Here is a 16449-nt window from a genome sequence, read left to right on the forward strand (position 1 = left end):
AAACAATAATAAAAAATAAGCTGGACAAATATTACAATTACTATTCGTTGTTGCATTAATGTTAATAGACTAGTCATTTATTAAAATGTTGCACCCGCGTTTTCTCTTTCTTTATTCCTCTTTTATCAGATGCAAATTAAGGACTTGGATGATTTAAAAGTGTTTCAATGGTTGTAGATTAAGCACCAAGGGTGTTACTACTAGTAAAACCAGACTGTGACATAAATAAAAGGTATACTGTAATAACAATAGTACAATCAGTTTAATTTACAGGGTCTGGCTGTGAAACAATTAAATAGGCTTTTAAATCCTCCATGTCCTTTCTCATTTAAATGTGGAATGAAGAACGAGAATAAGTGACTATGTATTGCTGTTAATACTATTACGAATAATGATTGTAATAAAGTGTATCCATCTTCAAAATATATATTATAACATTGTCTGAATGCCATGCCCAGGATTGGTGAAGGAGTGCATGCATGAGCGCAGTGGGAGAGCGAGTGAGTGACAAAGAGGCTGTCTCACTGACAGCGAGAGGTATACTGGAATTTAGCACGGAGAGATTTTGTTATTTTGTTTTGCTTTGGTGTGGTCCTTAATTGTTTATTTTTCCTGTGCTAAATAAATGCTGAATTTGAGCACCAAACTACTGCCTGTGTGGCGCCTGCTTTCATTTCACAAGCGACATCACAATATGTTATTATAATGTTATAAATCATATTTATTTTAATATTGTACTGTTTACTAGGGGGGAAGGGGGCGCGGCAAAAAATAATATATCTGAAGGGGGGCGCAGCAAAAAAAGTGTGGGAACCATTAGTCTAAATCCACAGCCTCCTCAAGCTATTTCCTATTGTCATTGCAGCCTCCCTCTGAGCCCCCTATTGACAATCAAGCCAATACATGGCTGCCGCCCTCGCTCCTCCTACCAGCTCCTCCTATGCAACTGGTTGGTTCTCCTTCACAACCTTCTGCAAGCAAAATTGGATTTCTCCTACCCCTTTACTCAGGGTTTCATTATCTCCTTCCTAGTTCATGAAAAAGACCATTTATTTCCCTTGCCTGTTCCTCAATCCAGCAACCTGATTTTCATCGGAATTCATCCCTCTGCAATTTCTTCTCATCAACTCTGCTCATGAATACCTGGCCTATAACCCTACTCAACCTTCGGATCAATTACTGCTGACATTCTATTTTCCACTGTCTATTTCACAATCCTCTGCCAAGGTTATTTCTCTCCTTTAACAAGAACATGTTTGATGAACACTGTCACAGCTCTCAACTCCCTAAATTACTGGTGGCGCATGCACTAAACACGTCATGCAGCTGCTGAATGCAAACATACCCCTGTATGCAACAACACAGTCACATCACACTTTTCATGGAGTGAAGTTATGCAATAAACCTGTAATATACAGTAACAGCAAACTGTTGTAGACTTTTGTTGCTTTGTCTGTCAAATGTGTTCTAGAGATCATACTGAGAAAAAAAAAAATCAGTGCACAGAAATATATATTTTTTGTAACTTTACAACTGTCAGTTTGTAAATTTTCGTAGCCTGTTTGATATGTGTTACACACACAGTGCATTTAAATCAATGTTAGTTTTATTTTGCAGTGAGATTCAGGTTACTCGTCATGGTAAAAGGCTCCAGAATCTCAGGACACTGTAACCCTCCTATTATGTTCAGAATTTAGGTACATCTGTTATGTTTTGGGTCATACTGACCTGATGCAATTTCAGACTAATTTATACAGCCTTAAATTGATTAAATGTTTTTATTTGCAAATGTTTTACTGTTTTATGTTCTTTTAATACAGGACCTGTGATAAAACTTATTTGACTGCCAACCTGGGATCTCCTCATTTTGGAATGTCTTTACCAGTGAGATGCTGTTGCAATACAGACAGAGAAAATTAGGCTCTGCCTTGTAGATATATATTATTTGTTTTTTTGTTTATAAATATCTCAAGACAGGTGCAGCCATTTCAATAAATAATAATACAAATATAATACTAATAAAATAACAAATTAAAGAAGTTTGTTTTATTCCTGCACACAAATCTACATCGATAAATGCCACAGGTCACAATGACCCAAAACATTTTATTTGCATACATGACCTATTCTAAAACAAATTACAATAAAATATAAAATATTATACAGAAAATGAAAAGAAAAATAGCATTTAAGCTAATTGGAAACTTGTGTTAGGTCAAATAGACCCAAAACATAATAAAAGGGTTAAGGCAGGTCAGGTTTTTTAACACCCCTCTCTAAAAACTGCAATGTATTTGACATGTGAAGTGAGAGTGAATTGCTTCAGCAGTTTAGTAAATGTATTTAATTGTTTAATTGTGGTGGCGATTCTATCCAGAGAGCCTCGTAACAACGATTAGTCGTATTGCTTGAATATTTTTTTTTATACAGTAAACAATATCTATCAAAATAGTGCAACACCATTATTATAGATAACTTTGCACTCACCTGCACTCTTTCATTTAACCTTGTGGCAGCAAGTAAAGTTTCTATTTGTTTAATATTTCTTGCTTCACATGGTCCCGCCCAGTCAGAGACTTAGAAAGCCAGAAAGCTGCTGTATAGGTTTGATGGATGGAAACGATCCTCGCAGGCATGTGTGTGAAAACAATTCAATTAATTTAGCGACAGTTCGCACAACTCACACTCACGTTACTGAATACTTTGCAGTTTAGAGAGGTGAGTTACAAAACCTGACTTTCCTTAAAGAGTCCCGAGATTCTGGAGCCTGCCGGCAACCCTTCTCTCAGATCAGGTGACACAGGTTGAAAAATCATTAAAGAAAATAGTGGGTTACGGCAAAGATACAGCTCTCCTTTCTTTTAAAGGTAAAGTAAACGGTTTTATATTTTGACGTTTCTGTTGTGGAGGGAGGGTGCTAGCGGTAAACTGTGTATTTTTCAAACTTAAATATTACTCAGGAATAATTCATTCGGTAATAAAAATATTATTAACTAAAAGGCTCAAAACTATAGATTGTGCGCGTCATATATATATATATATATATATATATATATATATATATATATATATATATATATATATATATGTGTGTGTGTGTGTGTGTGTGTGTGTGTGTGTGTGTGTGTTTTGCATTGGTGGTGCAATTTTGGGTGATGGGGGGGTCTCTTTTGGGGGTAAGTGAAGTTCCAACAGTAGAAGCCCAGCCCCCATTGGCTTCATCCACCAGGAGGAAGGTTCTCTGTGAGTCAAGGGTGATCCCCTGCCAAATTGATCTATCACTCATCTTCCTATTTCTCTCCTCTAGAGCCCCTTCAGGGACATATTGGTTGCTTCCCAGCCTTGGAGACGGAACAGTTTGGTCTCACCTCCGTGAGAGTGGTTCTCCACAAGCCAAGGGGAGTCTCCTTACGCTAAGTTATAAGCACATATCTTATATTATCAATTCCCGAGGTCTCTTCCCCCATGCAGCCCTTGTCCATGTCCAGTAAATTGTTCTTATAGCAATGTTCTCTACCAATACCATCACCACAACGTCTAGTTTCAGTGTACCATCTATCAATTCCCAATCTGTTTGCTCACTGAGTTGTAGAAACATGATAAGACCCATACATTTGATAACAGGCTTTGTACAAAGGGGAGGCAGAAGGCAGTGCAAAAAATTATCAGTGACTTCCAGATTCAAGGACCTGATACAAATACACTTTGATGACTCTGACGGACACAGCACTATCTTTACAACTAAAATGATTGCAATTCTTATCTTCCTTGCTTGAGCATATTCTTGTGTTTGTGCCAGATAGAGGTGCTGGTACTTGCTTTGTTGGGATAATCTCATTTAATTGTTTTCAGTGTATGGAACTGAAATTAAAATGGTGCTGAAAAAAACCCAGCAATATAGCTGTTTCCAGGATTTAGTGCTCAGCTATACAGTAGGAATGCAGAAGATGTTTTTCTTGTATTTAAACTGTTGCATCAGCTTTGCCCCTCATGCCAAATTGTCAAGGTCTACAGGTTTCATTTGTTAAACTCCCCCCCCTTTTTTCCTTTTTTACAGAGGATATACTTTCAGAAGGTTTATTCTCATGGCTATTTACTTACATCAAATCGTCATTAGCACTATTTTATCAGAAAGGAAAACAAACACCATTACAGTTATAAAATGAAAAATAAACAACTTAAGATTACTAACAAGTTCCAAATTTAAATCTTTCTTTTTTTGTGTTTTTCCTTGCTGAAAAAAAAATGTGGTAATGATGATTTCGAGTAAATAAGCTTTCAGAATTCAACCCATTGTCTTCCCTATAGGATTTTAAAAGTTGTCAATGTACAGTGAGATATCAGAATTCTTTAGAAAGGATTATATGAGACTTACATAATAAGCATTTTTTGCATCCCTTCTCACATTCCATGCATTCTTCATATTCTGTGTCTTCAACTTCACCTGCACAGACAAGAAGGGACAGTTTACATTTTCATATTTGCTGTACTTAAATTGCCCATAAATTATCAACAAAAAAGGCACATAACTTTCCAGATACACTTGCCATGGCCTATTTAAGGAAATGCGTGGCAAAGTCAACAACTTTCATTTGGGGGTGATGTCAGGCATTTTGCAATATACTTTTGTGGGAATAGATAATGATATATGACACTAAAATAACTTTGTAAACGACTCTTTTTCTCTCATGGTGAAGTAATGTTTTCCGTTTTCTGTCTAAGAGTATTTTATGATGTTTTTTTTTTCAATACTGTAGGTAATTGTTAGTTTATCAACAGTGAGGATTACTTGGTGTTAACACACTTTCTTGTCTCCAGCTTTGGAATTTCTAATTAAAAGGTATCATTTAATATACACACTACCTAAATAATGTAGATCACATTTCGACAATGAAGTAAATGGCAATTGTGTTTTTTTTTAAAGCATGTTGATTGTGGATTAATTAGATAGTGTAAATTGAGTACACAACTAAACTATGGATGTAGGTTTATTCTTTACATCAAAGTTTGAATGTTTGTGCAAACTTTTGTTTAAACTATGTTGACCTAAGTTTTGAAATTTACATCTGTGAATGAATGTAAGGAAACATTCAAGTCATAAATAGAAGTGTGGTTTACATGAAGTGTGGTTGATAATTTGATTTTCAAGCAACATTGAGATACACTGAGATAGCTAGCACTATTAATTTGGAATGCATCCCCTAGAATAGACTTTTGATTAAGGCTGTGTGGTCTGGTGGCTAAAGAAACATGCTAGTAACCAGAAGGTCCCCGGTTCAAATCCCAGCTCACCCACTAACTCCCTGTGTGAAATTGAGATATCACTTAACCACTTGTGCTAACTCTTTCAGGTGAGACATTGTTGTAAGTGACTCTAAAGCTAATGCATAGTTCACACATCCTAGTTTTGGCAAGTTGCCTTGGATAAAGGTGACTGCTAAAAAAATAATTAAAGTTATTCTGCCACCTGAGGCAGCAATCCCTAAATCGTGAAATATGCCATTTTGCTTTGTTATAAACTTGTATGTTTTTATTGGAGAATTTTTTGTTTTTGTTTACTTGAATGTATATTTAATCTGCTTTCATTCAGCTCCTGCTTTGCCACATACCACCCTCCCTTTGGGTAATCTGGGGGCCTACAAAAAACAGCCTTGGGATATGGCTTAGAATAATGTGCTCGAGCAGGCCAGTTACACATGATAAGATTTTGCTCTATACTATCGCTATAAATTGTCCTTGAAATGCTGTGCTTTGGCAGCGCACAAGCATTTTACAGAAACATATAAGAGAACCCACCTTCACTGCAATTCAGCTTAATGCATTTTCCGTCAGATGGATAGTAGTCTGATGAACACTTTAAGCATTCATTAGCTCTCTCGCACACCTCACAGTTATCAGGACACTGCTGGCAGATCTTCTCAGCAGAGGGATAGTAGCCCCGAGGGCAGGCTTCCTTGCACTCTCCTCGGAACAGGTAGCGGTTGTTTCCAAATTTATCTGAACCACACAAAGAAAAAAGGTCAATGTAGTTATTCTCTATAGAAGATATGATTCAAGGAGGAATAGGCTATTCCAAAAATATATTTTTTTCATTTCCGAGAACTTACAATAAATGGCTGTGGAAAAATTCTGTATCTTCATTGTCCATCAATATAAATTAACAGAATGTATAACCAGATTACAGATGCTGAAGACCACAATTTACATGTGAAATAGCAATGCGTGTGCACGTTTGGGAGAATTACTCATGTAAATTAAGTTTGTAGCTGAAATGGCCAAAGAAAGATAATAATGACAAAATGACAAAAGACGCAGGAAAATCCACACCTAGTTTTGCATGCAAACCCGCATTTCACATGTAAATGTTAATGAGTGTTTTTGTTCTTAACTATAAATATTGCAAGGGAGCAGGTCAGTTGTTACTGTGGATCCAAGATGGCAGAATGTAGTTGCTGATGGGTGATTTTATGGTTAGCAGTGATGTAGGTCACCTTAATGATAATGCAGGTGACTTTTTTATTATTGTTTTTTGCTGTGCCTGGCCTATCATGTTGTATATCTCTTGTGGGTTTACAGTTCTCTATAAAACCACAAACCATGAACTGCGTTATGTCCTTGTTATAGTATTAATACAGCTGTTGGAGAATAACCTTGCTGCTTAAATGTCTAACAATTAATTCCTGTCCTTTCTTTGATCCCAGCTATGTCCAAATACAGCGCATATCTGCCCTCCGTGTTAATAAATATAGTTGGTGAACTGGATGTCATGAGCCAGCAAGATCGCCCAAAACAACGCAACAACATCCAACAAGTTGTTGATGTCCTCTCAGAACGGACTAAATAATATTGCAAATGAACACATTGACTGTGTTTTATTTGTTTGCAGCATGAATATTTAACACAACAGTAAATCCAACACAACATAAAAGAAAGGAGAGAATCTCTGACAGCACGAGACGCTGGTTGGGACTTCCATAAACACCCATAGTTTAACATGGGCTTGCTAATTTTGGGCTTGTTTTGAAAGACAGTGGCACTTTTTTTTTCTCGTGAGACTTGGCAACACTGGTAACCTTCCACGTCTGTCTCACAGTCAGCCAGTGATTCCTGAACACCTAATTTTGTTGTTGACAAGAGTTTGTGCAGGATACAGCAGGCAGTGGCAATTTGAATGAACTAATGCACTTGAGTCCGTTTCATCAGTATCTGCCACCTCCCTTTCAAGTGCCCACTACCCATGTTTGCCCAAACGTGAAGTTGAATGCTTCCTCAACAGCAGTCAGACGTCCAGACTGTAGGGTTTCTAAGCCAGAGAAGTACTTGCAGCATCATCTGATCCCCTGCTGTATTGTCTGAATGAAAAGGGAAATATATACGTCTCTGCCGGTTTTCAGCCATGGTGATCTGCAATACCTGTTGGTCAGTTTCATTTTATACCTCCAAGTTTATTTTTAATTAATGAGTCGTAAGATAAATTAGTTGAAACAGTATTCGCTACTAATGACATGGCACTCCACTAACATTTGAAAAACAATTTGGTCAAGAGTAGTACAACACATTATTAACCAGCCAGGCACAAGATATTTTGCTTTATTACAGAAGCTTAGATTCGCTCGTGTACCAGTTCTCTATGCATGGAAACCACATTTTCATAACATTTCACTAGTAATCTACAAAAACAGCACAAGTACTTTACGCATAGTTAATTTACAGATCAACCCCCACCTTTCCCATTCAATTGCATGATGTCGGGTGAAAAGCCCGGTTTACTTGAGTAAAATAAACTGAGAAAACAAACCCAAAAAAGTATTTTACACGAGACATTTTTCTCATGTAAATGTCTCGAGTTAAAAAAAAAAAAAAAACTCTCATGGAAACGCAATAAATGGTTCATCTATTTATAGTTACTAGTTTGTTTGGAAGATATAATTGCCCTGTTAGAGCTTAGTTCCCATGGACTGCCCAATAACTAGAATATAATGTACTTTCCCCAAAATCTGCAGCTCAGGGACCAGGGATACAGGCACTTACAGCAACAGTGGTCCAATTGCTGACCTGACCCAATACAAGTTTACCATGGTATTTTTGCACAGTATTTTTGCACTTTTACCATGATTTTTTCATGGTAATAACATGAAATAACCATAATGTACCCTGGTTTACCATGTTTATTAATATGCTTTACCATACCTCACTATTCTTTACATTGCTTTACCATGCTTTCACTCTGCTTTGCTATGCTCTTACTATGGTAAACTTTTATAAGGGTAGCCCTGTTAATATCTGACTTTGGCACACACACACACACACACACACACACACACACACTGAGTGTACAAAACATTAGGAACACCTGCTGTTTCCATGAAATAGACTGATGAGGTTAATCCAGGTGAAAGCTGTGATCCCTTATTGATGTAACCTGTTAAATCCACTTCAATCAGTGTAGATGAAGGGGAGACAGGTTAAAGAAAGATTTTTAAGCCTTGACACAATTGAGATATGGATTGTGTATGTGTGCCATTCAGAGAGTAAATGGGCAAAACAAAAGATTTAAGTGCCTTTGAACAGGGTATGGCAGTAGGTGCCAGGTGCACCGGTTTGAGTGTGTCAAGAACTGCAACGCTGCTGGGTTTTTCACACTCAACAGTTTCCCGTGTGTATCAAGGATGGTCCACCACCCAAAGGACATCCAGCCAACAGCAGGCCAGTGGTCAAAAATGGCTCATTGACGAAAGAGGCCAAAGGAGGATGACACGAATTATGCAGAGCAACAGATGGGCTACAGTTAGTCAACTGACAGTCCAGTACAACACTGGTGCTGAAAGACCCATAAAAGAATGCACAACTCGTCGTACCTTGACATGAATGGGGTATGGCAGCTGATGATCTAACAGAGTTCCACTTCTTGCAGCAAAACTCAAGAAACTGCAGTTGCAGTGGGCTAAGGAACGAAAACACTGGAGGATTGGAAAAACATTGTCTGGTCTGATGAATCCCGGTTCCTGCTGTTTCACGCTGATGGGAGGAATAGGGTATGGAGAAAACCATATGAGTACATGCATCCATCATGCTGCATGTCAACATTGCAGGCTGGTGGTGGTGGTGTGATGGTGTGGGGTGTGTTTTCATGGCACACATTGGGCCACTTGATAAAAGTGGAGCAAAGTTTGAATGCCACAGGATATCTGAACATCATTGACAATCAGGTGCATCCCTTCATGGCAGCAGTGTATCCATCTGCTAATGGATTTTTTCAGCAGGATAATGCCCCAGGCCACAAGGAATTGTCTAGGAATCAAGTCATCAATGACAATCAATTCAGCTTACTGCAGTGGCCTGCCCAGTCACCAGATCTCAATCCGATTGAGCATCTGTGGGATGAGATGGACCGAGCTATTCGGAGTAGAGATCCACTACCAGCCAACTTGACACAACTGTGGGAAGCAACAAGGACCAGCATCCCTGTGGAACGCTTTCGACAACTTGTAGAGTCCATGCCCTGATGAATTGAGGCTGTTCTGAGGGCAAAAGGGGGTGCAACTCAATATTAGGAAGGTGTTCCTAATGTTTTGTACACTCAGTGTGTATATTATATATACAGTAGCTTGCAAAAGTATTCAGACCCCTGACCAATTCACTCATATTACCAAATTACAAATGGTACATTGAAATTTCGTTCTGTTTGATATTACATTTTTAAACACTGAAACTCAGAATCAATTATTATAAGGTGACATTGGTTTTATGTTGGGAAATCATTTTAAGAAAAATATAAAACTGAAATATCTTGCTTGCATAAGTATTCAACCCCTGTGCTGTGGAAGCTCCCAGTTTGCACCGACGAAAGAAATTGCCCCAACGCAATTACCTTACCATTGGCCTCCACCTGTGAACCATTAAAGTTGCTGTCACATTTTCTGGATAAAAACCCCACTATTGAAGGATCATTGGTAAGGCTGTGAATCTGAAGGAAAATGAAGACCAAAAAGCATTCTACAGAAGTTAGAGATAAATTAATACAAATGCATAGATTACGGAAAGGGTACAAAATAATATTCAAGTGTTTGGATATCGCAGAGAGCACAGTTGGATCAATAATCAGGAAGTGGAAGCTGCATCACACCACCCAGGCACTGCCAAGAAAAGGCCGTCCTTCAAAACTCAGCGCTCAAACAAGAAGGATACTTGTGAGAGAAGCCACAGAGAGGCCAACAATCACTTTGAAGGAGCTACAGAGTTCAGTGGCTGGGAGTGGAGTAATGGTGCACCAGTCAACCATATCAAGAGCTCTGCATAACACTGGCCTGTATGGGAAGGTGGCAAGAAAGAAGCCGTTACTCAAAAAGTTCCATCTGAAAGCACGTCTGGAGTTTGCCAGAAAGCATGAGAGTGACCCAGCTATGATGTGAGAAAAGGTTTTGTGGTCAGATGAGACCAAGATAGAGCTTTTTGACCAAAACTCAAAGCGCTATGTGTGGCGCAAACCTAACACTGCCCATGCCTCAAGACACACCATACCTAGAGTGAAGTATGGTGGTGGCAGCATCATGCTGTGGGGATGCTTCTCATCAGCAGGGACTGGGCATCTGGTTACAATTGAAGGAAGAATGGATGGAGCAAAATACAGGAAAATACTGCAAGAGAATCTGCTTCAGTCTGCTAAAAAACAGAAGCTTGGGAGGAATGTTATCTTTCAGCAGGACAACGATCCCAAGCACAAGGCCAAAGCAACATTGAAGTGACTCCAGAACAAAAAGGTAAATGTCCTACAGTGGCCCAGTCAAAGTCCTTATCTCAATCCCATTGAGAATCTGTGGCACTATTTGAAAATTGTGGTCCACAAGCGTTGTCCAAACAACCTGGAGCACATCTGCCAAGAAGAATGGGCCAAAATCACTCCGACCCTGTGTGCAACGTGGGTATATACTTACCCCAAAAGACTTAAAGCTGTTATTGCAACGAAAGGTGGCTCTACCAAATATTAATGTGTGAGGGTTGAATACTTATGCAAGCAAGATATTTCAGTTTTTTATTTTTCTTAAAAATATTTCCCAACATAAAACCAATGTCACCTTACAATAATTGATTTTGAGTTTAAGTGTTTTAAAATAAAATATCGAACAGAATGAAATTTCAATGTACCATTTGTAATTCAGTAATATGAGTGAATTGGTCAGGGGTCTGAATACTTTTGCAAGGCACTGTATATACACACACACACACACACACACACACATATATATATACACATATATACACCCACACTGACTGGCCACTTTATTAGGATCTGTAGCTATTATTGTGTTAATAGACCACTTACCAATATTACAGCCTTGAAACGTCTTCACAAGTTAATGGAAGGTGTCTCGAGGGATGTTAAACCACTCCTTATAACAGTCCTTAAACTTTGTTAACAGGGCCAAATATTTTTTGTTTTTTTAACAGGAGTTTTTTCTCCTTGCTGTTCCATTTGATATTATGGTTACACTTTATAATGTGTCAGTAATTCAAATGTAATATGTTTGAACTAACATATTTTCTGTTACATTCATATGAACTAACCATGAATTTAGGTTATATTCCATACCTACTCATAAGATGCTTATTAATGATTGATTAATGTTAGTTTATGGGATAAAAAAGAATATCAATAAAAACAACTTAATCAGAAAAACAAATTAATTATTAGTAAATCATATGCTTGTTTCAGTGTAATTATGCTTGAATTACCGATGCTTACTCTGTATTGTTACTGATACTTACAAATACCAACCTCCTCTGTAAAGCTCTCAGAGCAAAAACACATTATGAAAAATACATACAATTGCTGTCTATATTTGTTCGCCTATTATATCATCTTCCATGCTTCAAAGCTATAACTTTCAAGTAATTACAAATGATTTAGGCCTATAATGCTTTTCCAGCTATTTTCTTCAGCCTTGAAGTTAGTGTGAATTTTCATAAACAGCACTCATTGAAATCAAAGTAATTTTTCTGTTTATAAAGCTTTGCTGTTATGAAAGAACGTATGTGTTTGTTACGTGTTGATAGAAATATGTTTACTTTTGTGCCAAAATGACTGTAGCGAATATATACAGCTCCCCTGTTAATCCACAGAGCAACGAGAAACCACTGCCACAAGTATATAGTTCTGAAGCTCTAATTAGATATCAGGCACTGTAAACAATGGCGCTTCAGCCTTTCTAAAAGTGGATGGGCCGAGAGGGGGGGGGGGTTGTTATGAATCATCCCCCTCAGCTTTTTTCTCCTATTACAATAGATTACATGAATAGCGAATTTTGTTTTAAAAAAATGTGAGCAGTATTTCTATGGATAAATGAATCCAACTTAACAACTATGTCAAATGTTGAAGCAGGTTATATATGTATAGTCTAGTGGTTATTTAAAGTTTGCAACAACAATACTATACACTACTACAACGGCTACTACCACTACTTTTTCCCTGCAGAAACCGCCATGGCTCGAGGACCTAAAAAGCACCTGAAGCGTGTAGCAGCTCCGAAGCACTGGATGCTGGATAAATTGACGGGAGTGTTTGCTCCTCACCCGTCAACTGGTCCGCATAAGCTGAGGGAGTGCCTCCCCCCTCATCATCTTCCTCAGAAACCGTCTGAAGTACGTTTTGACCGGAGATGAGGTCAAGAAGATCTGCATGCAGAGATTCATCAAGATTGATGGCAAGGTCCGCACAGACATCACCTACCCTGCTGGCTTCATGGACGTCATCAGCATTGAGAAGACTGGAGAGCACTTCTGTCTGATCTACGATGTCAAGGGGCGCTTTACTGTTCTCTGCATCACAGCTGAGGAGGCCAAGTACAAGCTGTGCAAAATGAGGAAGATCTTTGTTGGCACAAAGGGAATCCCTCATCTGGTGACCCATGATGCCCGCACAATCCGCTACCCGGATCCACTCATCAAGACCAACGACGCTGTCCAGATTGATCTGGAGACTGGCAAGATCACTGAATTCATCAAGTTTGATACAGGTAACATGTGCATGGTGACTGGTGGTGCTAACTTGGGTCATGGTGGTGTGATCATCAACAGGGAGAGATATCCTTCACGTCAAGGATTCCACTGGCAACATCTTTGCTACCAGGCTGTCCAACATCTTTGTGGTCAGCAAGGGTAACAAGCCATGGGTCTCCCTGCCCCGTGGAAAGGGTATCCGCCTCACCATTGCAGAGGAGAGACAAGAGACTGGCAGCCAAGCAGAGCAGCTAAAGTGTGCTTGACAATTGTGCAGAGAAACCATTTGTCCGTGATTTGAAAATATAAAATAAAAAAATATTTACAAAAAAAAAAAAAAAAAAAACTACTTTTACAAATTAGAAAACGATTGAGTGCGAACAGCCAATCAGCTTCCAGATCTAGAGGGCTTCTTTTTTGCATAGCTGCCCGCTGGAGCATTGAAGTGCTTAACTGTGAATTACATTTTTAAATAAATCCTCAAATAAATACCGGCTTTTTCCTTTAACATTCTAATCTACAACTAATCTGACAACATAAAGGGCCACTTAAACATACTTTCTGACACTGGTCTAGAGACAAGCTGTGACAGGACACCGTAATGACGGCTCAAAACCAGCCTGTCAAGCTGCCAACCCTCTTTCAGTTATTTCCATACCAGCCAATCCACTCCCTGCCTGTTTGAATGATGCCCCGCCTCCAACAACAAGTTTTGAGACTCAATACTACACGGACTATTCAACAATTGTATATGTCCAAATAAATTATAATAAGAAAGAGTAAGACCCCGATAAATAAATAGAATAGTAATAACAATAATTTGTAATAATAATAATAATAATAATAATAATAATAATAATAATAATAATAATACCATTTTCTTACGTGTATGTCGTTTTTCTATTCTAATAATGTTAGGGACTATTTTCCTAAGCAGAATGTTACCTGGCGAAATATCAGAAGTTCAAGGTAAATCTAAGTATAAGGTATATCTGTAATCCATATATTTATTTTATATGTTGAAAATATATAGTGCACCATATATTTTCATTAGTCTGTTATCCAAGTAAAATAAATATATGGATTACAGACTTAAATATATTTTAAATATAGCCCATATATTTTAAATATATAAAAAAGGGGCCAATTTCTATATATGAAAATGTAAGGATCATACTTTTCTATCATACATTAAAATATATGTTTGTTCCATAAGGGTTTATAATTCTTTTAATTGAAATTTTCACTTTAAAAAAAAAACATGATTTAACCAGAAAACCATCCTGTCTTGAGTGATTTTGCAGCAACATTATGCTAGTGCTCCATGATGCCTGTTACTTCCTGGAACACTAGATTTCCAGAAACACACAGAATAAATACCAAAAACATTGTAAAATAGGTAATGCTATTCTTGGTAATTTAGTTTCCTTTCATAGTCAGGTCCCAGCACTATATGATGTATCATGCAGTTAGGAGGAGAAAAAAAATCACCAAGCAGCTCATGTCCCCCAGCTACACGCAGAACTAATGCTAGGAATCTAGGAACTTGGAGCTGAATAACGTGATCGTGACTAATAGCTCACCTGGTATACTGCTTTTGCACACAACATGGAAGTAGATTGGGTCACTTAAATGTAACTAACATTCTACTATTTATTTGGTGTAAAGATAAATGCTGGTATGCAGACTTTCATTTACTCTTGCTTTTCTTCGCAGACTTATCCTGGAACACTTTGTGCTGCCAGGTGGCCTTGTAGCTCTGTAGTTAAATCAGTCGGGTTATGAAGCTGGCCAGATTTGCACATTTGATGGCTCACATAATTCCTTATGACAGAAGAATCTGGAATTGGATGTTTCACAATGACGTTCTATTAAAAACACAACACTGTTTTTTAATTGTTATTCTTTGTCCTGATTCCGTAGAGTAAATATTACCCAGCCCTCTAGCATTGCAAAAACAACTAATGTTATCTAGAGCTAGCAACACATGATCATAGTGGCTAATTTTGTCATGTTAACATTATACAAAAATCTAGAAACACCAGAGTGGCAGCATGTAGTATATTATCGATAAGGTTTGTATTAATTAATATATGATGTGCTTTTGAAATATTACTGGCTTTATTTTTGTATTAATGTGTTTTTGAATAGCGGTTGACCTCTTGGTAGCTGAGTAAATAAAACAGGAAAAAATAAATAGGTCTACAAGGAGTCAAGCTATTCTAGCATTGATATCTGGTGATTGATATCTGATTGATATCATTGTTTATTAATTTGCTCCATATGCATTTTAGGTTTAATTAATATTATATTATTGCATAATTAATATAACAGTATTGTGTAGATGCATCTAAAATATCTGCACTTGTATTAGTGTATTTTGATTAAAACTTTATACCATGTGACTGCCACATGGAGTGAAAGAAAAATCTATATTGTGCAATATAAAAGTGCTGCAGCCTAGTTTTCATTGTTTTATTTTTAAGAATTCACTCCTGTTTGATGTTTGCAGATACTTGATGTGCAAAATAAAAGACTTGTAACAACTTTACATTGTTGTCTCTCTTGTTACATAAACACATAATGGAAAAATATATATGTGCCATATAAAAAAATGGACAGACCTGCACTATCATATTATTTAATTGGTAGACTAATGTTATGTAAATGGAGTATTTTCTTTACTTGCAGACAAACCACATCCTGATAAAGATTTTGTATGTCTTAATTACTTATTTGCGTAGTGTTTTCAAAACAGCAATCAAATACAGGAAGCAATAAAATCTGCATCTGTTTTTCTCTCATATAAAAATTAAGGAGGGAATGGCGGAATGTGAGCATGCATATGTAGTTTTACAGTACTTTTTGATCTTCAGAAGAAAGGTTTAACTAATTATAGAAAGATTTTCCAAGTTACTTTTTGTTTTGTAAATATTTGATCTCAACGACTCTCACACTTACTAGTAATACAGAAGAGTGTTGGGGTCCAAAATTAACTGGATATAAATGCTTTTGGTGTATTCTAGAAGTAGTTTTGGTGGCAACTGTTTCATTTACTGTAGTCACAAAGGGTAGTGGCAGGAGGAACAGAGGAACCAATGAGAAATCCAAATGAAATTGGATTTCTCTAACTTCTTGTAATAAATTAACTAAACAAGAATGTCCTGTTTGTGTGAATTACTTTGGAGGTCCGCCACCTCCCTGGGAAGACAAATCTTAATAAAATGAATTGCCCCAGTTCAAAATGTTGAATTTAAGGATATGAGAAAAGTAACAACTTGCACTTAGTGTCTCTGCACTGTATTGTAGTGCTCTTTTGTGTCTACTGAGCCTATTATGTATTTGTTGAAAACAGTAGATAATGCATCACCATATAAAGAGGAAAGATGTTGCTGCAAACTGTGGATACAAGTCGTCAGCATTTCCAATTTGCTCTATACCCTGATGTTGATG

At 37.4% G+C, this 16449-nt stretch overlaps 1 protein-coding gene and 1 pseudogene across 1 annotated transcript in view; one reads left to right on the forward strand and one right to left on the reverse strand.

Moving 5' to 3' along the window:
- Nucleotides 1–16449, reverse strand: part of LOC121318956 (proprotein convertase subtilisin/kexin type 5-like) — a 213500-nt gene that overhangs the window by 34870 nt on the left and 162181 nt on the right. The window contains exons 23-24 of the mRNA XM_041256193.1: nucleotides 5797–5997; nucleotides 4376–4444 (exon numbers count right to left, since the gene is read on the reverse strand). Coding sequence (XP_041112127.1) covers nucleotides 4376–4444; nucleotides 5797–5997 — 270 coding nt within the window. The remainder of the gene's footprint in view (nucleotides 1–4375; nucleotides 4445–5796; nucleotides 5998–16449) is intronic.
- LOC121318968 lies at nucleotides 12468–13305 on the forward strand (annotated as a pseudogene).

Source organism: Polyodon spathula, chromosome 1, assembly GCF_017654505.1.
Source record: "Polyodon spathula isolate WHYD16114869_AA chromosome 1, ASM1765450v1, whole genome shotgun sequence".
Lineage (NCBI taxonomy): Eukaryota > Metazoa > Chordata > Actinopteri > Acipenseriformes > Polyodontidae > Polyodon > Polyodon spathula.